Below are 25410 nucleotides of genomic sequence, written 5' to 3'. Positions count from 1 at the left end.
GTAGTCAAGGCAGCAGAGGATCAAATAGGTTAAAAGACGAAGGCTAGTAGAAATCCTTGGGTAACAGATGAAATATTGAATTTAATTGATGAAAGGAGAAAATATAAAAATGCAGTAAATGAAGCAGGCAAAAGGGAACACAAACATCTCAAAAATGAGATCGACAGGAAATGCAAAATGGCTAAGCAGGCATGGCTAAAGGACAAATGTAATGATGTAGAGGCTTATCTCACTAGGGGTAAGATAGATATAGCCTACAGGAAAATTAAAGAGACCTTTGGAGAAAAGAGAGCCACTTGTATGAATATCAAGAGCTCAAATGGAAACCCAGTTCTAAGCAAAGAGGGGAAAACAGAAAGGTGGAAGGAGTATATAGAGGGTTTATACAAGGGCGCTGTACTTGAGGACAATATTATGGCAATAGAAGAGGATGTAGATGAAGATGAAATGGGAGATACGACACTGCATGAAGAATTTGACAGAGCACTGAAAGACATGAGTCGAAACAAGGCCACGGGAGTAGACAACATTCCATTAGAATTACAGACGGCCTTGGGACAGCCAGTCCTGACAAAACTCTACCATCTGGTGAGCAAGATGTACGAGACAGGCAAAATACCCCTGACTTCAAGAAGAATATAATAATCCCAATCCCAAAGAAAGCAGTTGTTGACAGATGTGAAAATTACCGAACTATCAGTTTAATAAGTCACAGCTGCAAAATAATAACACGGATTATTTACAGACGAATGGAAAAACTAGTAGAAGCCAACCTTGGGGAAGATCAGTTTGGATTCCGTACAAATGTTGGAACACGTGAAGCAATACTGACCTTACGACTTATCTTAGAAGAAAGATTAAGGAAAGGCAAACCTACATTTCTAGCATTTGTAGACTTAGAGAAAGTTTTGACAATGTTGACTGCAACACTCTCTTTCAAATTCTAAAGGTGGCAGGGGTAAAATATTGGGAGCAAAAGGCTATTTACAATTTGTACAAAAACCAGATGGCAGTTATAAGAGTCGAGGGGCGTGAAAGGGAAGCAGTGGTTGGGAAGGGAGTGAGAAAGGGTTGTAGCCTCTCCCCGATGTTATTCAATCTGTATATTGAGCAAGCAGTAAAGGAAACAAAAGAAAAATTTGGAGTAGGTATTAAAATCCAGGGAGATGAAATAAAAACTTTGAGGTTTGCCGATGACATTGTAATTCTGTCAGAGACAGCAAAGGACTTGGAAGAGCAGTTGAACGGAATGGACAGTGTCTTGAAAGGAGGATATAAGATGAACATCAACAAAAGCAAAACAAGGATAATGGAATGTAGTCGAATTAAGTCGGGTGATGCTGAGGGAATTAGATTAGGAAATGAGACACTCAAAGTAGTAAAGGAGTTTTGCTATTTGGGGAGCAAAATAACTGATTATGTTCGAAGTAGAGACGATGTAAAAGATAGACTGGCAATGGCAAGGAAAGAGTTTCTGAAGAAGAGAAATTTGTTAACATCGAGTATAGATTTAAGTGTCAGGAAGTCATTGCTGAAAGTATTTGTATGGAGTGTAGCTATGTATTTAAGTGAAACATGGACATTAAATAGTCTGGACAAGAAGAGAAAAGAATCTTTCGAAATGTGGTGCTAAGAAGAATGTTGAAGATTAGGTGAATAGATCACCTAACTAATGAGAAGTTATTGAATAGGATTGGGGAGAAGAGAAGTTTGTGGCACAACTTACCTAGAAGAAGGGATCGGTTGGTAGGACATGTCCTGAGGCATCAAGGGATCACAAATTTAGCATTGGAGGGCAACGTGGAGGGTAAAAATTGTAGAGGGAGACCAAGAGATGAATACACTAAGCAGATTCAGAAGGATATAGGTTGCAGTAGGTACTGGGAGATGAAGGAGCTTGCACAGGATTGATTAGCATGGAGAGCTGCATCAAACCAGTTTCAGGACTGAAGACCACAACAACAACAACAACAACAACAAATGTTCACAGCTACCTGCTTTTCCTTCAGCTAACTCAGATGACTATTCATGCTGCCACAGAATCAAGAAAGACTGTAAATGTTTGTTCTACTGGCCACATTTTGAGAAACATATAGTAAATTCAGAATTTATAAGTCCTCCGAATATTTTCAATGGGCTTATTTCACTTCATTCTACTTTTTCTTTCTTCCCTTTTTTCCCCATTAAATGATTTATGCTATCACTTCCATTTCTCAAGATGTTTAATACATATCCTAAAAGGATTACTGAAAATACCCAATCAATCTCTGTAACACACTGTTTCTTTTAGACCACGAGCACCACCAAGTGCCTGTGAACTGTCTACTGATATGTGGCTAATTAATGAAATTTAGGATGACATTGATTTTTGATGTCATATGTAACACATTATTAATGACAAACAAATATTCTTAAATTGAAGAGCAGCTTGGCGAACTCGGATGTGCAAATTCCTTGTGATTCACAATATGTAATATAAAACATCCAACCAACACTCACAGTTTGTAAAAATGAAATAAAGTTACGAAGTCTTTCTTTTTCTATGCATAGACTGATAACACATTTTTCTTTTGATAACAGTGAAGAAAGCAGAATGGAGGGACAAATTTAATTGTCTCAGTTTGTTACAATAAAACAAAGTGATTTTAGCAAATACGTTCTCTGAAACTTTCAAGCAGTTGTATACTAAAGCTACTATGTACAGCAGCACATTATGAGACTGATCAATGAAACTACATAGTTCCATATACCCTTCCAAAGTCTCAGACATATATGCACACTGGATTGAGGAGGGAGGCATGCTAGAGTAGTTTGTGCATTTGTACAGAGATACTGTGCCAGTGTGATGTAGTGGTTTGCGCCTAGTGAGCAGGAGACCCGGGTTTAAATCCTGACCTTGCTACAAATTTTAATTTGTTGCTTCAGTCTGCACATGTACATAATTAAGAGACTGGTTTGTTTCATTATGAGCACTACAGTTCCAAAATGCAAGCACACTGCTTAATAAACTTTCTTCAACTTACATTTCTTATTTCTTCCGCAGACAGTGCCCCGGACAGATCTTGTTTGTTAGCAAAAACTAACAGTGTTGCTCCTGCCAGTCTCTGCACACATAAAAGACAAACAATACTGATATAACTGATATACAACAACAAAAATGCAAAATATTTATGTCTCCAAAATAAACAATGAATTACAGGATCATTGTACCACCAAAATATATGATTTTGATTGAAGACAGCATTGTTATCAAAACCCATGCAATAGATTAAAATCTGCAAATACTGTAAAAAGAGACTTAAATACTAAAAATATTACTTTTAATATGCATCTTGCTGAAATATGCTGCGCCGAAGGTAGTTTTCCACATGTTTTGCATATAACAAGCTTTCTACCCCAAGAGGAAGACTGTGTGAGGTAGACGATATTCCACTTTTATCCAGCAAAACTTTTTTCCACTGACATGACCATGACCAAGTGGTTGACTGCACGAACCACAGATTATTTGTGGTTTACTTTAACTCATTTCTTTCCCAGCCAGCATAATTTGCTCCAAGCAACAGTGAGAGGTTGTTATTATGATGGATCACACACTGTATGATAGCACTTCATCTACATGTTGGCACAATGTAGCTGGCCAGGTGTGAGTGAGTGTCTGTGTGTGTGTGTGTGTGTGTGTGTGTGTGTGTGCAAGCGCGCGCGTGCACATATGGGGAGAAGTGCCCTACATGTGCGCGTGTCTGCACGCACTCACCCCCCCCCCCCCCCCCACACACACACATACATTTATGTATGCGTACTTTAACTTGGGAAAAGATTTGTCCTACGTTTAGCAAAGTTTTGCATTTTGTTTACACACTGGTTGATGATTCATCACCTCCCTCTACTATTCAGTAAATTTTTACATTTCCTCCTAAATTATTGATATTAAAGGTTCATTTTGTGTGCTTATCAGTGTTCTGGTATTTTGACAGAATGTACTAAATGAGTGTGCTTCAAGATATACACCTTTGTCCAAGTTGCAGTATTGTATTTTGCTGGTAGATGTTTCAAATGGAGATTATACTTATCTGCAATTCTGTCTTCAGGAAAAATTTACCCTAATAAGCTCTACGGAACACAATGGAAACCAGTGGGATAAGATGGGCAATAATTTTGTTAGATCAGATGCTTCTACTAATTAGCCATGAAATGAGTTTCATATGTGAACAGGTCATTGAGACATTCAACAAAATGATTCATCCAGAGCTGATCAGACTGCTCAAAAAGTAACACAATCTTCGCATTAATGTGAGAGCCTGCAACAGCAATGTGCCTGATGTAATTCTCAAGTTCATAATTAAGGTTACTATTACCAGCACTCCCCAATATTATGACATGATCCTCCTTAAAAACATCCTTTCCCAAACACTCTTAATCACAGGTGACATCACTGATCTTTGTCAGGGTGTACACATGGACAAGGAAAAAAAAATTCCCGGATTTCCCAGTTAAAAACACACTTTCTCCAGGGTGAAAATACACTTTTTCCGTGTTAAGTGACAGTATAATTTTCCTCGAAACTGTAAAACTTATCAATCCTTCGAATGGTATTGGTTTCATACACCGGCATAGAATTTCTCAGCCATTTAGAAAACGAGACTCAGAAAAAAAGGCCACGTACACTGCATATTTTGGTATTATGAAAGTATAAATTCAAACACCAAACACCGCATGCTACTTTCCGAAGCACTGAAATCGAGATTGCGATTCGCATTTGTAAGCCAGTCATAGCTCATGTCACGTGATCTCGCCAGCCGATACAGCCGACATTCAAACCTTAGGACACGTGATGTAGTCAGCTTTTAGCATTATCACTGATAAGTGGCGCATACACACCTATAGGAAAAGTTAATGGTGTAAATTAATATACATGGTGTTGCTACAAGAAAAGCAGGGCTTTCACATATAATAATGGTCTCGACGATTAATAAGCTGCAAGAGAAGCTAAACTTTCAAGTATAATGTTGATCTTTTTTGCGCGTGTTACATTTTAAGATACATCACACAAATGTGCCAGTAAATAATTAATGGAAAATCTTATATAAAGATGTGAAACAAATACTAACAAAGAGGTAGAAGGGCTGGCCAGTACTTACATCAGCTCAGTACAGCCGATAGATACACAAAAAACAACCGAAAATTTAAGTTCCTAGCTTTCGGAATAAATGTTCCTTCATCAGGGAGGAGAGAGGGGAAAGAAAGGGAAGAAAGGAAAGTGGATTTAGTTACTCACAACCCAGGTTATGAAGCAACAGGGAAAGGAAAACAGGGAGGGTAGCAAGGATGGAGGCATGGTTGTCAGAGGGAAGCCAAAGATATTCTACTGTAGGTACTGTGCCAGCTTCAAACCAAAGAGGATGCATACTGAAGTAAAGAGGTATATAGTATAAAGATGTAGGATGAAAACATGCATGAATGGCTAAAGAGGAAAGGGAAAGAGGAGAAGACTGAAGAGTAAATGGGTAGGTTCAGTCCAGGGGGATGGCAGGATGAAAGGACGTGTTGGAGTGCAAGTTCCCATCTCCGCAGTTCAGAGGGACTGGTGTTGGGTGGGAGAAGCCAAATGGCACATGCGGTGTAACAGGTTCCTAGGTCCCTAGAATTATGCTGGAGGGCATGCTCCGCTACTGGGTATTGGACACCTCCTAGGCGGACAGTTCGTCTGTGTCCGTTCATGCGCTCAGACAGTTTAGTTGTTGTCATACCAATGTAAAAGGCTGTGCAGTGCAGGCATGTCAGCTGATAAATGACGTGTGGTTTCACACGTGGCCCTGCCTTGAATTGTGTATGTTTTACCAGTAGCGGGGCTGGAGTAGGTGGCTGTGGGGGGATGCATGGGGCAGGTTTTGCAGCAGGGTCGGTTACAGGGGTAGGAACCGCTGGGTAGAAAAGGTAGTCTGGGAATATTGTAGGGTTTAACAACGATGTTATGGAGGTTAGGGGGGCGACGAAAGGCAACTCTCTCCTCCAGAGACATCTGTTCTATCAAAAGGCTTAATCTTTAGCCCCACACCTAAATTCAACCACCCTGCCCTGGTTAAAGATCTCCTCTCATTCACCCGGAACCTCAACTGGAAATATCACTTCACTGCTCAAACACAGCCCCCAAATACTAGACCCAGTGTTGAACCTTGTCTAGAACAGTTCCGACCGCCTTCTCAAAGGGATCCTCCTCCCCTCCCCCAAAACCATCCCTTGCAGACATTTCAGGAATTCCTCACATCCAGTGTTGCCTCCCAGTCCTTCTTGAAGAACATCCCGACAACCCCCAACATCACCCCAGCTGAATCCCGTGCCATTAAGGAGCTGAAAACAGACCGCTCTATTGTAATCCTCCCAGTGGATAAAGGCTCCACAACTGTGGTACTTGACCGTGTGGAGTATGTGGCAGAAGGACTGCGTCAACTCTCCGACACCTCAACCTACAAAGCTGTCACCCAGGATCCCATTCCCTCCATCCAGACTGAGCTGCAGAAAATCCTAAAAATCCAAGGTCCCTCACAATGCCCCACAACAGCTTCCATAGACTTACTCACTCCACCTGAGCCACGTACCCCTACCTTCTACCTATTACCCAAAATCCACAAAGAGAACCATCCTGACCGTCCCATTGTAGCAGGCTTCAAAGCCCCAACAGAAAGTATCTCAACTCTGGTAGACCAACACCTCCAACCTACACCCGCAGACTCCCATCCTACATCAAGGACACAAACCACTTCCTAGAACACCTCAAATCCATTCCCACTCCTGTCCCACCTGAAACCTTTCTTGTCACCATAGATGCTACATCCCTTTACACAAACATCCCACACACCCATGGTCTCTCTGCCCTTGAGCACTACCTCTCCCAATGCCCACCCGAAGATCTTCCAAAAACCTCGTTCCTTATCACACTTACCAACTTCATCCTCACCCATAATTACTTCACTTTTGAAGGCCAGACCTACAAACAAATCAGGGGAACTGCCATGGGAACCAGGATGGCTCTGTCCTATGCCAACCTCTTCATGGGCCGCATGGAGGAGGCTTTCCTGAAGACCCAACAGCTGCTTCCCCTGGTCTAGTATAGGTTTATAGATGACATCTTTGTGGTCTAGACTCATGGTGAAGAAACACTCCTTAATTTCCTCCATAACCTCAACTCCTTTTCGAATCTGAATTTCACCTGGTCCTTCTCCAAAACCCAAGCCACCTTCCTGGATGTTGACCTTCATCTTGTTGAAGCTCACATCCACACCTCTGTACATATCAAACCCACAAACAAACAACAGTACCTTCACTTTGATAGCTGCCATCCATTCCACATCAAACGCTCCCTTCCCTACAGCCTAGGTATTCGTGGCAAACATATCTGCTCCAGTGACGAATCCCTCAACAATTTCACCAATAACCTGACCAGTGCTTTCCTCTCCCGCAACTATCCTACAGAACTTGTCCACAAACAGATCTCCCGAGCAATGCATTCCTCCCCGTCCAACAACAATGTTCCTACCCTCAGAACACACAGAAGCATCCCCCTTGTCACCCAATATTATCCTGGCCTCGAATACATCAATAAATTACTCCGCCAGGGATATGACTTTCTCAACTAAACCCCTGAAATGAGATCATCCCTTGACAAAATTCTCCCCACACCACCCTTTCGTCGCCCCCCTAACCTCCATAACATCGTTGTTAAACCCTACAATATTCCCAGATTACCTTCTCTACCCAGCGGTTCCTACCCCTGTAACCAACCCCGCTGCAAAACCTGCCCCATGCATCCCCCCACAACCACCTACTCCAGCCCCGCTACTGGTAAAACATACACAATTCAAGGCAGGGCCACGTGTGAAACCACACACGTCATTTATCAGCTGACATGCCTGCACTGCACAGCCTTTTACATTGGTATGACAACAACTAAACTGTCTGAGCGCATGAACGGACACAGACGAACTGTCCGCCTAGGAGGTGTCCAATACCCAGTAGCGGAGCATGCCCTCCAGCATAATTCTAGGGACCTAGGAACCTGTTACACCGCATGTGCCATTTGGCTTCTCCCACTCAACACCAGTCCCTCTGAACTGCGGAGATGGGAACTTGCACTCCAACACATCCTTTCATCCCGCCATCCCCCTGGACTGAACCTACGTTAACCAACCTCACTCCCATTTACTCTTCAGTCTTCTCCTCTTTCCCTTTCCTCTTTAGCCATTCATGCATGTTTTCATCCTACATCTTTATACTATATACCTCTTTATTTCTGTATGCATCCTCTTTGGTTTGAAGCTGGCACAGTACCTACAGTAGAATATCTTTGGCTTCCCTCTGACAACCATGCCTCCCCATCCTTGCTACCCTCCCTGTTTTCCTTTCCCTGTTGCTTCATAACCTGGGTTGTGAGTAACTAAATCCACTTTCCTTTCTTCCCTTTCTTTCCCCTCTCTCCTCCCTGATGAAGGAACATTTATTCCGAAAGCTAGGAACTTAAATTTTCGGTTGTTTTTTGTGTATCTATCGGCTGTACAGAGCTGAGGTAAGTACTGGCCAGCCCCTCTATCTCTTTGTTAGTAAACGTGCCAGTAAAATTTTTAATTCCGACATGAATGTCTGATCTTCTACGCACAATTTTTTTTCTAAATGTTCATCCTCAAATAGTTGATTTTTTAATGACAGTCAAACGCTCTGTGATTTAAGAAATGCATCGCACATTATCGCACTTAGTTCATCTTGCGTAAAAGGAAATTTACTTTGAAAGTAACGCTTTTGAATCAATCATTCGCAATATTTTCCCGCGACCTGTTAGAAAGAGGTTCGTTTCAGCAGTTTCCAGAGAGCCCCAGATAACAGGCGTCACCACGCTTGCGCAGCTACGATGACGCAGGAAGCCCGTATGTTTGTACATGTAAAACATTAAAAGATCTTATATTATGTCATAAAAGAAACAAGACATCACAGGAATTTCCTGAACCATACTAAAATGCATAATTCGGCTTAAAGTGCACATTCGTTATGTCCAGATTCAGTTGTAAATTTTCTTGGAGTATGTGTACTGTATTATCTCATTTTTGGTTCTTTCTTATGGCATAATGCGATACGTGCTAGAAGATGAAAGCATGCTCTTTTGAAATGCAGCAAACAGTTGAAAGTAGCCAATAGTGTGGAATTAAGTACTTCATTTCAAATAAATTGACTGCCTCAGCGGAAAAGATTAATAAAGCCATATTTCTTTAGCACACAGACAAAAATAACTTCATTGTTCAGCAAGGCAATTGATGCTTGACTGAAATTGCCGCCTGGGGCAGATACTCCGGTTAGCTCCCAGTGAATATGACAGCTTGCAAGCGCCAGTAAAATTTTTCCGGGTATCATCTTGCTGCTTGCTTATACAGTTAACAGCCACACTTTTGTGGCCAGAAGTGGGAGTATGTACATGCGCGACTCTACTGCGCATGCGCATGGGCCCGCTCGCAACTGCTCACGTGAATATAATGTAAACGGTTGTGTCGTCATGGCCATTGGAGGCAATTTGTTGTTATGAAGCATTGACAGTTTTCCTAAGGCCTTTGACATATTTTGCTACTGGCAGACGCTTGTATGAGCACTGTGTTTTGTTGCGTATATGGCGCATTTCCTTCGCAACTTAGGTTTTATTTCAGTTTTTTCTCTCATTCATGTTTTATTGCTGCAGTAGCGGGATGCAGTAATATCCTTTGTTAGAGTATTATTTCTTACCAGTCAAAATTACCAAAATATAACTGAAAACCAAAACAAAAAAATATCCCGGAATTCTAAAATATTCCCATGTTTTTCTCGGATGAAAAAATTCCTGGATTTTTCCCAGATCTCCCGGTTGTTCCGGGCTGTATACACCCTGTTTGTATTTGGCTAAAAATACTCGTTACCTGTTAATCAACATCAAAGATTTCTCTAACAATTCTACTATTTACCTCCTATGATATTACTTTAAATGAGACTTTCTTGGCCTTCTTAACTGTTTCCTTTCCTGCCTCACATTGCAGCTTATGTCTTCTGCTTTATACATCCTCTGAAATTGTCGGATTATCTGTACATTTTTGTACACAGTCTCCAAAGCACTGACTGTTGAAAATGTTTAATACTGAAGCTATCTGATTTGCAGCAGCTCTTGGATAGCTTTTTACATGTTGGAAGGCTTGACAGTAATTTAGTCTTCTGATCTAGGTCTACTGCAGTTCACAACTGTACCAACCTTTCTTGTGCTACTGATAAATCAGCTCAGAATTTCAGACTGCCACTCTTTTTCCATTAATGAGTAGTGACAGTATCCATCACTCCATCAACAGTACAGAATGTCCAGCATCATTCTTCACATGGACATACCATAAGACAGTAAAATGACATTTCCCACAATGTTTTCTATTCAGAACAACTATTTTAGCATACTTACAGTAAAATTTTGTGAAGGAGAGACAACATCCACTAGTTGAAAATAATTGAAAATTATTCACCTACAATAGTATTATATAGTTTAAATGTCATTTTTAAACTTAAATACTTCGAGTAATAAAATCTGTTTACATTGAGAAAATGAAAATCATTTAAGAAATATAATATTCACACAAACTGTAAAGGCAGTTTATTTACTCTCAAGAGTTAATTAATGAAGTGGCCAGTAATGTAACTGTCATTAGTTTCTGCTGCGTGCTCTGTTTCTCCACATTCCATGTTTATTATACACAGCAGTAAATCTAAGGCTACCAGACTGCAGATAAAAGTTATGAGACTTTAATAAGTCCTACACAACAAACTAATTAATGCAGATTAATGGGCAGTGGGTGGATAAAGAAAGGACTCTGACAGCTGTTGCCGTGACAGTCATTCTGCATATACACGCAACAGCAATCCAACAATATCACTCCCTTCCAAGATCAATTTTCAATCACTCTGTTACTGTGATCTAAGTGTAAGCCAGCTGAGATCATCAACTTTTATTTAAGAGGAAGTGTGCCATGGAAAGTATGCACAGTGTGTTGTTTTTTAAAGGGAAAACTCAAAAGGGGGAAAATATGTGGTAACAGAAGCAAAATCATTTGATTAAACATGGGTTTGCAAACAAGCCATTTGCAGGGTATTTACAAATGTGTGATCATCAGCCACAATTGGACTTCAGTATGAAATACTGTCTTTGTTAGTGCAAATATATCTGAAGTACATTTTTTTTAATTTAGTATACCATCTAACTGAACAGCCCCTTTCCTCCGCCTCCCCTCTCCCTCCTCCATCCCCCACTCCCTCTAAGAATCATGGACGCTGCCAACGTGCCTCAACAATACAGATAGCTGTCTAATAGTTGCAATCTTAATGGAGGGGCATCTGTGGAGAGGCCAGACTCATGATTCCTGACGAAGAGCAGCAGCCTTTTCAGTAGTTGTGGGGACAACAGTCTATAATAGACGGATGCAGATTTTAACATTAGCCAATTTGGCCTTGCTCTGTTGGTACTTCAAATGACTAAAAGAAAGAGGAAAACACTACAGCCATTATGTTTCCAGGAGGCGTCCTATTTGGTAAAATATTCCAGAGGTAAAATAGCCCCCAATTCAGATCATTAAGAGATACAAACTGAGGTTCTATGGGTTGGGGCACTGAATTTTGGATCACTTAACAGAATGTGTAGGTTAGAAAATTTGAAAAGAGAACTGGATAGTTTGAAGCTAGGTATTATATGAAATGGTGGGGTGCAGGGGCAAAACAAAAAACAGGAATTCTAGTCAAGCGAATACAGAGTTATCAACACAAAAGCAAATAAGATTAATACAGAATTACAGGTAATGATGGGTAATGCAAGAGTAGGTAGAACGAATAAGAAAATATGAATGTGCATAAGTTGCTATGAACAGCATAGTGAACGAACTACCATAACCAAGATAGATATGAAACCATGCCCTTCACATAAGTACAAGTTTATAAGCTTAGTAGCTCCACAGATGATGAAGAGAATGAAAGAAAAATTGATGATATACAAGAAATTATTCTCTTAGTTATGGTGAACAAAAGTTTAATTGTGATTGGGGACTGGAATACTGTAGGAGGAAAAGAGAGAGAAATAAAAATATATGCAGATAAAGGAATGTGAAATAATAATGAAAGAGAAAGTGATATGGGAGAATTTTACAAAGGTCACAATTTGATCATTGCTAGATATGGTCTGAGAATCATGAAAGAAAGGTTGTGTTCTTGTAGATGACTGGGAGACACAGGATAATTTCAAACAGATTACAAATTGATAAGATGGACTTCAAAACCACATTTTAAAACTCTCCATCATTTCCGGAGGCAGATTTGGACTCTGATCACAAATTATTGGTAGGGACAGATCTTTTTTTACCAGCTTAGCTTTTCTGCCTCTTTTGGTTTACTTTTCAAGTTCTGTAGGTTCTTTATTTTTTACTTATTCAAAGTTCGCTAATGTTATGTTCACTATGTAAACATATCTACCAATTACATTATTTTAATAATATAAGGAAAGGATAGGTTGCTACTCATTGTAAAAATAAAAAATGAGTTGCAGACACACACACACACACACACACACACACACACACACAATCCACCATCTCCAGCAGCTCGGACCAGACAGCAACTTTCATGTGAATAAAAGCAGCAATCTGGAGGGAGCGAGGAAGGGGAAGCGGAAGAGGAAGGGAAAGGAATAGCAGGGTACACGCAGGGAAGAAAACAGCACTGTCTGACAGAGCATGCAGGTACTATACGGAGGCTTGTCAAGACTCTCACTGGGCGCAGTGGGGCAAGGAGGTGGGGAGGGAAATTGAGAGAGGAAAAGGAGAGGAACAGAGAGAGGGAAAGATGGGTGCCTTGTTGATACATAGTGCACACAATGAGGACAAGGCAGCGTGTATAGGCAGGAGGTGAGTGGAAGAACGGGGGGAGGGGGTACGAGGGGGGGGGTTGGGTGGAGGGGAGGGGAGGGGATGGGATAATTTTGGGAGCAAAGAATGTGTTGTAAGGATAACTTATATAGTTGATATTACAACCTGGAGTTTATATTGTTTAATTACACTATATTTATTGATGTCACATATCCAGTTATGTGTTTAGTTGACATCTCGTGGATATGATATCCGGCAGAAAACCCTATTTCCATGAGATGTCATCAAATCGCCCAGAAAGTCTAAGAAATTACATGTGTTTAGTTATTAAAAATAAACCAATCAATTGCCATGTTAATTACATGCTTTCAAAACTCAAATTCCACATTTGATGATGTTCTTTTTTATATTTGCATACTACGAAAACAGGAATTTTAATTCAGGCATCAATTAAAGATGCATCCAGAATGTGTCTTTTTTGTATGATTTGTTGTGCAAGAGTTTCAGAAAATGTGATATTGAGGAATAAACTGTTGCTGGAATCTAGTTTCTCAAAAGTAAGATATTTTCATTTGATGTCACATCTAGATATGGTCTACCTTTTTTTTTATCTTTCTTTTTCTTTTTTTAAAAAAAACTGCTTCAGGTTTTAATTGACTGTACACTTGTATTTGATAAATATGGTGTTTCATGTGTCATCCTGACTTTTTATGCAATACTGTACCTATCTCTGCACTGTGTTAAGAATTCTTTCATATAAAGCCAGTTCATTTCATAAATCTCAACAAGATCAAGGAATTCAACACTCCAATTCTTCAATCATATCAACAGGAGTGTTGCACACTTCACTTCTGAAATGACCCCAAGCAGAAAAATCATGAGGATAGAGGTCAGGTGCTCTTGGAGTCTTGTTAAACCTATCCAACTGAAACCATTTTGGTGGGACAGACCATCGTCTTACATCAGCAGCAAAATGTCCTGGTACTCCATCTTGCATCTGCCACAGTCTCCAATCCCGCAGCCAAAGTAAATGGGGACTTCATCAAGAAGTTAACATTTAAAATATTTTGGACTAACTAGGAAAATATTTCATACTGAAGTCAGTGGCATCTCTAGGCACACACCCGATGTTATCTCGCAAACCCAGGGTCACTGGCAATTTTTGTTTCAGTTATACAATTTCACCCAAGTCAGTTTTCGTTGTTAGTTGTGATACATTAAGGAGCATAAGAAGAGATATTTGAGTGACCTCTTAACTGTTATTTAGTGCAGTGTGGGTAACGATTTTAGAGTTAGTAATGATTAAAAAATCAAAAGAAGCCCCAAATATATTATGAATAGGAAAGAGTGGAGTCATTAACTTTGGCTCTTATTAGTAGTAGTGTAATGCAAATAATCAAAGTTGAAGCATCATTTATGTGAATATAAATGAAAGGGATACATAAAACACTATTGATAAGTGAGGTATTGAAAGAATTTCTTAAGTCTGAATATGAACGGGGCTGTGCTCAGCAAGAGGCTGCAGGATAAGTTAGAGGTATAAGTGCTAGTGATAAATTAGTTAGAAAGCACCAACAATAACAGAAGATAAAATCAAGAATATCTTGCACAGCATATGATGCATGTACTAGTGCCATTATTTCTGTCGGTAGGTTTAGACAGATCACCAGACTATGGAAGTGTAGAATGGAGACAGCATTTGGCTGTAGAAACAGTCAACAGAAAATCAGAACTGTCTCTTGTTGGTTCTGTGTGTAGTTTTGCTTACTCAAATGGGAAAGAGGATGAGAGTAGAGTAGGTTCCACTGAACATTCTAAGATAAGTTCGGCGCAACTCAGCACTGGTTATCACAATCGTCAACATTGTGCAGAGGGTGAAAGAATGCAATCACGGGAAAAGTCTGGCACCCATGTATGAATAGTTTGGCCCTTTTCATCTCACTGGTACAAGACGTGAATGTAACTGCAAGCCCACAGCTATAGATCAACTGATATGTGGTCCAAGTGGTCTTTATTCCAGAAAGTTTATAACTTTCTCCTCAAACATAATATGAATTTCTAAATAGGGTAGACAATATAAGTTATTGTTACACTAAAAGAGATATGTGTGCTACTGTGCAACTCACTCAGAAAATCTTCCAAATCTTTTAGCCTCTAATAAGACAAGTACAACTGATGTAAAAGATATTCTCCCTGTTTCCAGTTAAGTAATTTAATGTATCTCGATAATGTATTATGATGTGAGATTTAAAAAAAGAAAAAAAAATAGTACATGACTAAGATTGTGACATAGTTAATTTCTAAGTGTAATGAGCATGATAGCCATGAAAAGCACGGAAACTTAAAGTAACGAAAAAACAAGAAAATTATGGAGTAGGGGTCCAAAACTGATGATTTTATTTTTTAATACTTTTGTTTCCAATTTGAGTTTAAGAAATCTATATGTATTATCATGTTTGTGTAATACAGTCTGTTTATGACGACGCATATGAGGGAAGCCATGATATTTTGCATTTTGGAGCACAAATCAAAAGTGGCATATTGCGTGATAACATTTGTAGCTACCATAAGTCACAATTATAAAATGAGGGTGATTTTCATAAACTCTAGTAGTTGTAGTAGTAGTAGTAGTAGTAGTAGTAGTAGTAGTAGTGGTGGTGGTGGTCTCTCTTCTACCCCACTTCCCTCCAGTCCCCCTGCCCCCAATATTTGCCTTCCTCTACAGTTTATACCCTCTACAGTTCCCTCTAAGACCACGGATGTTATTCCCTGGTGTGTTAACAGATGTCCTATCATTCTGTTCCATCTTCTTGTCAGTGTTTTCCATGTATTCCTTTCCTCATCAATTTTACAGAGAACCTCTTCATTCCTCACCTTACCAGCCCACCTTAATTTTCAACATTCTTCTGTAGTGCGACATCTCAAATGCTCCAAGTCTCTTCTTCTCCATTTCTCCCACAGTCCATGTACATTTCCAGAAATTTTTCCTCAAATTAAGCCTTTGTTTGATACTTGTAGACTTCTATTGACCAAGATTGCCCTTCCTGCCTCTGCTAGTCTGCTTTTAATATGTCCTCTTTGTTCCATCTGTCATGGGTTATTTTGCTGCCTATGTAGCATAATTCCTTAACTTCTTCTACTTTGTGATCACCAATTCTGAAGTTAAATTTCCAGGTACTCTCATTTCTGCCACTTCTCATTACTTTCGTCTTTTTTCAGTTTACTCTCAATCCATATTCCTTATTCATCAGATTGTTCATTCCATTCAACATAACCTGTAAGTCGTCTTCACTTTCACTGAGGATAGCAATGTTACCAGCCAACCTTATAATTGATATCCTTTGACACTGAATTTTAATCCTACTCTTTCATATCTGTCTTCGCATCTTTGATTATAGATTGAACAGTATGGGGGAAAGATTACATCCCTGTCTTACACCCTTTTTAATCCGAGCTCTTCATTCTTGGACTTTCCCTATTTTTATCGGAATTTTGAACATCTTCCACCATTTTACATTGTTGAACACTTTTTCCAGGTCATCAAATCCTATGAATGTATCTTCATTTTTCTTTCAGTCTTGTTTCCATTAACAACGACAATCTCAGAATTGCCTCTCTGGTGTCTCTACCTTTACTAAAACCCTGCTGATCACCATCTGACGTATCCTCAATTTTGTTTACCATACTTCTGTATATTAATCTTGCCAGCAACTTGGTGCAATAGTTGTTAAGTTGATTATGTGGTAATTCTCCCATATGTCGGCTCTTGTAATCTTCAGAATTGTTTGGATAATATATTTCCAAAAGTCTAGTGCTATACTGGCAGCCCCATACATTCTACACACCAACATTAATAGTCATTTTGTTGCCATTTCTCCTAACGATTTTAGAAATTCCATCACCAAAAAGCTTCTTTGGTGCCTCAGAATGTGTCCTATCAACAGATCCCTTCTTTTAGTGAACTTTTGCCATACATTTCTTTTTTTCCCCAATGTGGTGCAGTACTCTCATAAGTTATTCAACTTACCCATCTAATATTCAGCATTCTTATGTAGGATAACAATTTTAAAAAATTCTTTTCTTCATTTCTGAACTGCTTATCATCTAGATTTCACTTCCACAAAGGGCTACATTACAGACAAATATCTTCAGGAAAGACTTTCTGTCGCTTAAGTTTACATTAGATATTAACAAATGCCTACTTTTTCAGAAATGCTTTTCTTGCTATTGCCAGTCTGCAGTTTATATCCTCTCTACTTCAGCTATCAGCAGTTTCTTTGCTAGCCACATAACAAAGCCCATTTACTACTTTCAGTGTCTCATTTTCTAATCTTATTGTGGTAAACTGTGATTATCACATCAATTCTATTGGCATCTCACTGCCCATCAAAACTCAGCAGGACATGAAACACCATCCCATCACAGATTGTTTAATCAGCCCACAACGGCACACAGTGGCAGAGGCAGACAGCCATGCAACGGAAGTGGCATGCGCAGAAATCATCTAGCACAGCCAGACAGTGATGTCTACTGTTCTTCTATTTAACCCTATAGTCAAGTGGTTTTGTTATCACTCTGTTCTGTTCCATGCCTTAGTTACATTCAAACTGCTCATGGGTTACTGTTTGTCTCACTGGTACTGGCCTGGCAATGTACCAAGGGCAACGTGTTGAATGTGTTTGTGTTGTTGTTGTTGTTGTTGTTGTTGTTGTTGTGGTCTTCAGTCCAGAGACTGGTTTGATGCAGCTCTCCATGCTACTCTATCCTGTGCAAGCTTCTTCATCTCCCAGTACCTACTGCAACCTACATCCTTCTGAATTTGCTTAGTGTATTCATCTCTTGGTCTCCCTCTACAATTTTTCCCTCCACATTGCCCTCCAATACTAAATTGGTGATCCCTTGATGCCTCAGAACATGTCCTACCAACCGATCCCTTCTTCTGGTCAAGTTGTGCCACAAACTTCTCTTCTCCCCAACCCTATTCAACACTTCCTCATTAGTTAAAAACAAAGATTCCAAGACTTACCAAGTGGGAAAGCGCCGGTATATAGGCACAATAAATAAAACACACAAACACACACACACAGAATTTCTAGCTTTCGCAGCCGACAGTTGCTTCTTCAGGAAAGAGGGAAGGAGAGGGAAAGACGAAAGGATGTGGGTTTTAAGGGAGAGGGTAAGGAGTCATTAAAATCCCAGGAGCGGAAAGACTTCCCTTAGGGGGAAAAAGGACAGGTGTACACTCGCACACACACACATATCCATTCGCACATACACAGACAGAAGCAGCATTAATTTCTTCCTCATTAGTTATGTGATCTACCCATCTAATCTTCAGCATTCTTCTGTAGCACCACATTTCGAAAGCTTCTATTCTCTTCTTGTCCAAACTATTTATCGTCCATGTTTCACTTCCATACATGGCTACACTCCATACAAATACTTTCAGATACGACTTCCTGACACTTAAATCTATACTCAATGTTAACAAATTTCTCTTCTTCAGAAACGCTTTCCTTGCCATTGCCAGTCTACATTTTATATCCTCTCTACTTCGACCATCATTAGTTATTTTGCTCCCCAAATAGCAAAACTCCTTTACTACTTTAAGTGTCTCATTTCCTAATGTAATTCCCTCAGCATCACCCGACTTAATTCGAATACATTCCATTATCCTCGTTTTGCTTTTGTTGATGTTCATGTTATATCCTCCTTTCAAGATACTGTCCATTCCATTCAACTGCTCTTCCAAGTCCTTTGCTGTCTCTGACAGAATTACAATGTCATCGGCGAACCTCAAAGTTTTTATTTCTTCTCCATGGATTTTAATACCTACTCCGAACTTTTCTTTTGTTTCCTTTACCGATTGCTCAATATACAGATTGAATAACATCGGGGAGAGGCTACAACCCTGTCTCACTCCCTTCCCAACCACTGCTTCCCTTTCATGCCCCTCGACTCTTATAACTGCCATCTGGTTTCTGTACAAATTGTAAATAGCTTTTCGCTCCCTGTATTTTACCCCTGCCACCTTTAGAATTTGAAAGAGAGTATTCCAGTCAACATTGTCAAAAGCTTTCTCTAAGTCTACAAATACTAGAAACATAGGTTTGCCTTTCCTTAATCTTTCTTCTTAGATAAGTCGTAAGGTCAGTATTGCCTCACGTGTTCCAGTATTTCTACGGAATCCAAACTGATCTTCCCCGAGGTCGGCTTCAACTAGTTTTTCCATTCGTCTGTAAAGAATTCGTGTTAGTATTTTGCAGCTGTGACTTATTAAACTGATAGTTCGGTAATTTTCACATCTGTCAACACCTGCTTTCTTTGGGATTGGAATTATTGTATTCTTCTTGAAGTCTGAGGGTATTTCGCCTGCCTCATACATCTTGCTCACCAGATGGTAGAGTTTTGTCAGGACTGGCTCTCCCAAGGCTGTCAGTAGTTCCAATGGAATGTTGTCTACTCCGGGGGCATTGCTTCGACTCAGGTCTTTCAGTGCTCTGTCAAACTCTTCACGCAGTATTGTATCTCCCATTTCATCTTCAGCTACATCCTCTTCCATTTCCATAATATTGTCCTCAAGTACAGCGCCCTTGTATAGACCCTCTATATACTCCTTCCACCTTTCTGCTTTCCCTTCTTTGCTTAGGACTGGGTTTCCATCTGAGCTCTTGATGTTCATACAAGTGGTTCTCTTATCTCCAAAGGTCTCTTTAATTTTCCTGTAGGCAGTATCTATCTTACCCCTAGTGAGATAAGCCTCTACATCCTTACATTTGTCCTCTAGCCATCCCTGCTTAGCCATTTTGCATTTCCTGTCGATCTCAATCTTGAGACGTTTGTATTCCTTTTTGGCTGCTTCATTTACTGCATTTTTATATTTTCTCCTTTCATCAATTAAATTCAATATTTCTTCTGTTACCCAAGGATTTCTACTAGGCCTCATCTTTTTACCTACTTGATCCTCTGCTGCCTTCACTACTTCATCCCTCAGAGCTACCCATTCTTCTTCTACTGTATTTCTTTCCCCCATTCCTGTCAATTGTTCCCTTATGCTCTCCCTGAAACTCTGTACAACCACTGGTTTAGTCAGTCTATCCATGTTCCATCTCATTAAATTACCACCTTTTTGCAGTTTCTTCAGTTTTAATCTACAGGTCATAACCAATAGATTGTGGTCAGAGTCCACATCTGCCCCTGGAAATGTCTTACAATTTAAAACCTGGTTCCTAAATCTCTGTCTTACCATTATATAATCTATCTGATAGTATCTGCAGGGTTCTTCCATGTGTACAACCTTCTTTCATGATTCTTAAACCAAGTGTTAGCTATGATTAAGTTGTGCTCTGTGCAAAATTCTACCAGGCGGCTTCCTCTTTCATTTCTTAGCCCCAATCCATATTCACCTACTACGTTTCCTTCTCTCCCTTTTCCTACACTCGAATTCCAGTCACCCACGACTATTAAATTTTCATCTCCCTTCACTATCTGAATAATTTCTTTTATTTCATCATACATTTCTTCAATTTCTTCGTCATCTGCAAAGCTAGTTGGCATATAAACTTGTACTACTGTAGTAGGTGTGGGCTTCGTATCTATCTTGGCCACAATAATGCGTTCACTATGCTGTTTGTAGTAGCTTACCCGCATTCCTATTTTTTTTATTCATTATTAAACCTACTCCTGCATTACCCCTATTTGATTTTGTGTTTATAACCCTGAAGTCACCTGACCAGAAGTCTTGTTCCTCCTGCCACCGAACTTCACTAATTCCCACTACATCTAACTTTAACCTATCCATTTTCCTTTTTAAATTTTCTAACCTACCTACCCGATTAAGGGATCTGACATTCCACGCTCCGATTCGTAGAACACCAGTTTTCTTTCTGCTGATAACGACATCCTCTTGAGTAGTCCCTGCCCGGAGATCCGAATGGGGGACTATTTTACCTACGGAATATTTTACCCAAGAGGACGCCATCATCATTTAATCATACATTAAAGCTGCATGCCCTCGGGAAAAATTACGGCCGTAGTTTCCCCTTGCTTTCAGCCGTTCGCAGTACCAACACAGCAAGGCTGTTTTGGTTATTGTTACAAGGCCAGATCAGTCAATCATCCAGACTGTTGCCCTTGCAACTACTGAAAAGGCTGCTGCCCCTCTTCAGGAACCACACGTTTGTCTGGCCTCTCAACAGATACCCCTCCATTGTGGTTGTACCTACGGTACGGTTATCTGTATCGCTGAGGCACGCAAGCCTCCCCACCAACGGCAAGGTCCATGGTTCGAGGGTTGGGGGGGGGGGGGGGGGGGGGGGGTGTTTGTGTTTCACCTGGACTTGGCAAGGAACTGATTACATAGTGCACATTACTCTCAAATCTACGGTACAACCCAGTTTTTCCCAGGCCAGAATTGTACCGCACAGGCTGATACCTTTAGGTCTCATGTAACCCCTCTGATTCAGTCAGTAGGCTACGCCATAGGTCGTTATCAAGAAGCTTATGGGAAAAGTCCATCTTTCTAGTGACTTTATGGTGACAGTTAATTCACAGGCGATGGTCAATTTTTATGTCATTTCCAATTTGGATAAACCTATGATGAAGATGGCACGTGGAAAATAATTTCAAAACTTGGTCTGTTGGAAGCATATTTACAGCTGCCACTTCATGTGGCACATCAGCTTTTTGTTGTGTAGTCTCTACATGTACAACCACTTGGTATTTGGAGTTGCAAGTACACCTGCCATTTTACAGCGTTGCTCGGAACAGTTAATTCAATGCATTCCTTGTATCAATTGCCTCAATGACATAGTCATTACCAATCTCAGGATCATCTTCGCAATCTTTGTCTTTTGTTTCAGATCTTGCACAATGCAAGTCTTCAGTGCAATTTGGAAAAGTCACATTTCTTCCAACCATTTATTGAATATTTGGGACATGTTATATCTCATCAGGGGACTCAGCTGACTGACAGCCACATAGCAGCTATTATGACACGCATTTTGATGTGAAGGAACTCTAAGCATTCATACGCAAAATTGCTTATTACCAAAAGTTCCTGCCTCATGAGGCTTTGGTTTCCTATCCTCTAAATCAATGCTCAAGAAAGGTGCAGCATATAAGTGGATACCTGTCTGCAAACACACATTCAAGACGTTGAAAGATGGTTCGTGTTCTGCCCCATGCTTAGCCACCTATTAGCTGGGGCTCTAGCTTGAGAATGCAACAAACACATCACAATATTCAAGGGGACCATTTTGTCTGAATGTCATGCTGGTAGTTCGGAACAGCCAATCGGTTTTGCATTGATGTGCAGAAGAATTATTTGAAAATAAAGAAAGAGGCACTTGCTATTATTTACGCTATCAGGAAGTTCCAAGTGTTTCTGCACAGTGTTTAGTTTGATTTGGTAACTGATCACAAACTATTAGTGTTTACTTTCAGCACTGCAGCCCATTTGAAGGACAAGACAGCCAGCAGACTTCAATGGTGGATCCTGTTCCTTAGTAGGTAATTAGAGTCATTTCTGCCTTATGGCTCAGTGCTTTTGCATTTGCTGATGAGACCTGACCATGGTTTTGATCAAGATGTACTTGTTTTTACCTTGATGAAGAAGTTCATCAAACAACTGATGTATTTCCTATTACCAGTTCTTGCATCGCTCATGCCATTACCGCCAAAACAGTTCTTCATCAAGTGTGACAATATGTTCTTCAAGGGTGGCCCAAGCGGCTTGCAGCTTGTGCATTGTAAACAATCAGCATTGATTTTTGTTGAGACACAGACTCAGCCTCACTGAGGGTGTTCTTTTGTTGTTCCCAGAAAATGCTGCACCACTGGTGGTTATCCAAGCAGCTCTATGGTATAACTTTCTTCCCCTTCTGCATCAGGATCATTGGCCGTTTCGCGCGTGAAGCTGCTGGCTCGCCGCCAATCTATTGGCCTGGAATTGATCATGAAATTGGAACATATAATCACAGCTTGCTCTAAATGTACAGCTTATTAAGCCTCTCCCCAGCAATGTGATTCCTTACAACTGAGACATCACAACCGTGGGAGCATGTCCATGTCGTCTTCGCCAGCCCTTTCTTGGATGCATTTTGGTTGGTGGTCATCGACACCTACTCCCAATTCCTTTATGTCATCAACTACCACTGTGCTGCAGCAGAGACAACAGTGCAGGCTCTCACTTGGATCTTCTCCATCAAAGTTCTGTCCTGCACACTAGTAACTGACAACAATCCCGAATTCATCTCTCTGACTTTTCATGGTTTTCGTGCTCACCATAGTATACGCCATATTAGCGCAGACCCGTTCCACCTTAAGTCAAACAGGAGGTGGAACACCTCTTCCTTTACTTTTAAGATGCAAATGAAGAAGCATATTGGCAATGTCCCTATGGATGAGACCATCACATGCTTTCCGAGTTCCTGTGGGTCCGCACCAACCGGCAACAAGAGCCTGAAGGAGCTACTGAGCAACATCCAGCCACTCATGATGGTGAATCTACTATCCCCCACACCAAGCCTTCCAAGGCCCCCTCCGACAACATGCTGTGTGATGGGGACTCCAGTCTGGGCCCACACATGCAATTGCTAAGGATACTGGATTCCAGCAGTCATCCACAGCCAGTAAGGGCAGCGTATCTTCACACTGCAAGTGGATGACTGACTGGTGACTCGTCACTATAATAAACTCCACCTCCAAGTAGGCTGACCTCCTCCACCTCGGCACACACATCCGAGTTCATCCACTCTTTGTGCACTTTGGTCACCTACCTCACTTCCCACTTTCTGTGGCTGTTCCGCTAATTCTGCCTCATTATGAATCCTTGTTCATCCTCTTTCAGTCATGCTTTCAGCCCTCCACCAGCAGTACCATGGCACAGATGGACCAACACAAGCTTTTTGAACTGTATAGGTGGGAACTCTCCCTACAACATATCCTTCATTCCCGTGACCCTCCCCCCCCCCCCTCCAACTTCAACCACTAGCCCTGGTCCTTCACCTATTTATCCCCTTCTCTGCTCCCATTCCAGCACTATGCATGCCCTCTATCCCAACAACACTCCAATTAGACTTTTCCCCTTCTCTACTTCTCTGCTTTCCCCCTCTCTGTCCCCCTCCCACTAGCATAGCCTTCCAACACTGCATCTAACAGCCCTAACCTATCCCCACCACATTCCTACACATTTCCACAGACAGCACAGCATCTCCCACCACCCCTACCCTACCATACCTCCACCTCCCCACCCCCACACCTCTTCCTTATCCTCTACCACTCACCCTAGTAGACAGATGCTCATATCAAACGCAGGCAGTTGGACTCCAGTGCCCAGACAGTGGTCATATGTGTGTGAGGTATGTTTGTTTGTTTGTTTGTTTGTGTTTGTGTGTGTGTGTGTGTGTGTGTGTGTGTGTGTGTGTTTTCCTATTTTGGAAGAAGGGCTTTGTCCAAAAATTTCACATTTTAGCAGCCCTTTTCATCATACCTGTCTGCGACTCAGTGCATCCTCTATGTCACAGGTGGGCAACTGTCAGATCAGGGCTGCGATTGGTTTCAATCTAGCCCACAGAAGAAATTTGCAAAGTTAGCCCATTCATAATTGTTTACTGACTGGGATTGCCTATCTCACTGCCATATTTTGTTTTTCTGTTCTTTCTCCTATTAATTTTAGTAAATAATTCTTACCCATTGTCCACATATCAGGACACTGCAACTATTGAAACTGAATGTAATTTATAATGAATTAGCAGCAATCAGTTGCTTTTATAGGCATTTATTTTTCCATGATTACATTTAAAGATGACTGGCAAGCCAACTTCAGATATTTACATTTATTTACATGCAGTGAACATTGTTTCTTTACAGTGGTGTTGCAGAATTTCCAACAGCAGTTTTTACGACAGTTATTTTAAAATGTCCTAAATAATGGTACAGTGTTCATGACACATAAATAAATATAAAAATCTGAAGATGGGGTAAACACAAAATCAATGTACTCTCAAAAATGGACGTTTTGAAGAAAAATCTGATGGTGTGGCTTGTCACAGAAGGGTGCCATCCATATCTATGTATTACCCCATAAATATAACATAACAGATACATTATTCTAAATTTATACATTATGAGCACTGCTGTCATATCACATGATGATGTGGCCTGCAAGCTTAAGCAAGTTGTGAATCAGGCTCATAGGTCACCAAAGGATGTCCACACCCGCTATCTGCAGTGAGTAGCAATCTACCCTTTACAAGTTGATGTTATTCCATCCAAGTGCTCTGATTGTATTTTGGCCAATGTTAGTTAATGGAAAAAATATGATACAACACCAACATAATGCCTAACACGCTGAAACATATTATGGTATGGTAAGTAATCAAATTAAGAAATGGCTGCTACTTTAAATTGTTATGTATTATTTTACACCAAGTACACCTTCTCTTCTTCTGGGTGTAATTCTTTGCTAATGTTACCACTACACTGTCAAAGATGACATTTACTGTGTGTTTGC

The 25410-nt window shown here is 40.5% G+C and overlaps 1 protein-coding gene across 1 annotated transcript in view; it reads right to left on the bottom strand.

The window, feature by feature from the left end:
- Positions 1 to 25410, bottom strand: part of LOC126266791 (ADP-ribosylation factor-like protein 2) — an 86200-nt gene that overhangs the window by 25393 nt on the left and 35397 nt on the right. Inside the window, exon 4 of the mRNA XM_049971334.1 lies at positions 3024 to 3104. Coding sequence (XP_049827291.1) covers positions 3024 to 3104 — 81 coding nt within the window. The remainder of the gene's footprint in view (positions 1 to 3023; positions 3105 to 25410) is intronic.

The sequence above is a fragment of the Schistocerca gregaria genome, chromosome 4 (assembly GCF_023897955.1).
Source record: "Schistocerca gregaria isolate iqSchGreg1 chromosome 4, iqSchGreg1.2, whole genome shotgun sequence".
Classification (NCBI taxonomy): domain Eukaryota; kingdom Metazoa; phylum Arthropoda; class Insecta; order Orthoptera; family Acrididae; genus Schistocerca; species Schistocerca gregaria.
This window is presented reverse-complemented; position numbering and strand designations above follow the sequence as displayed.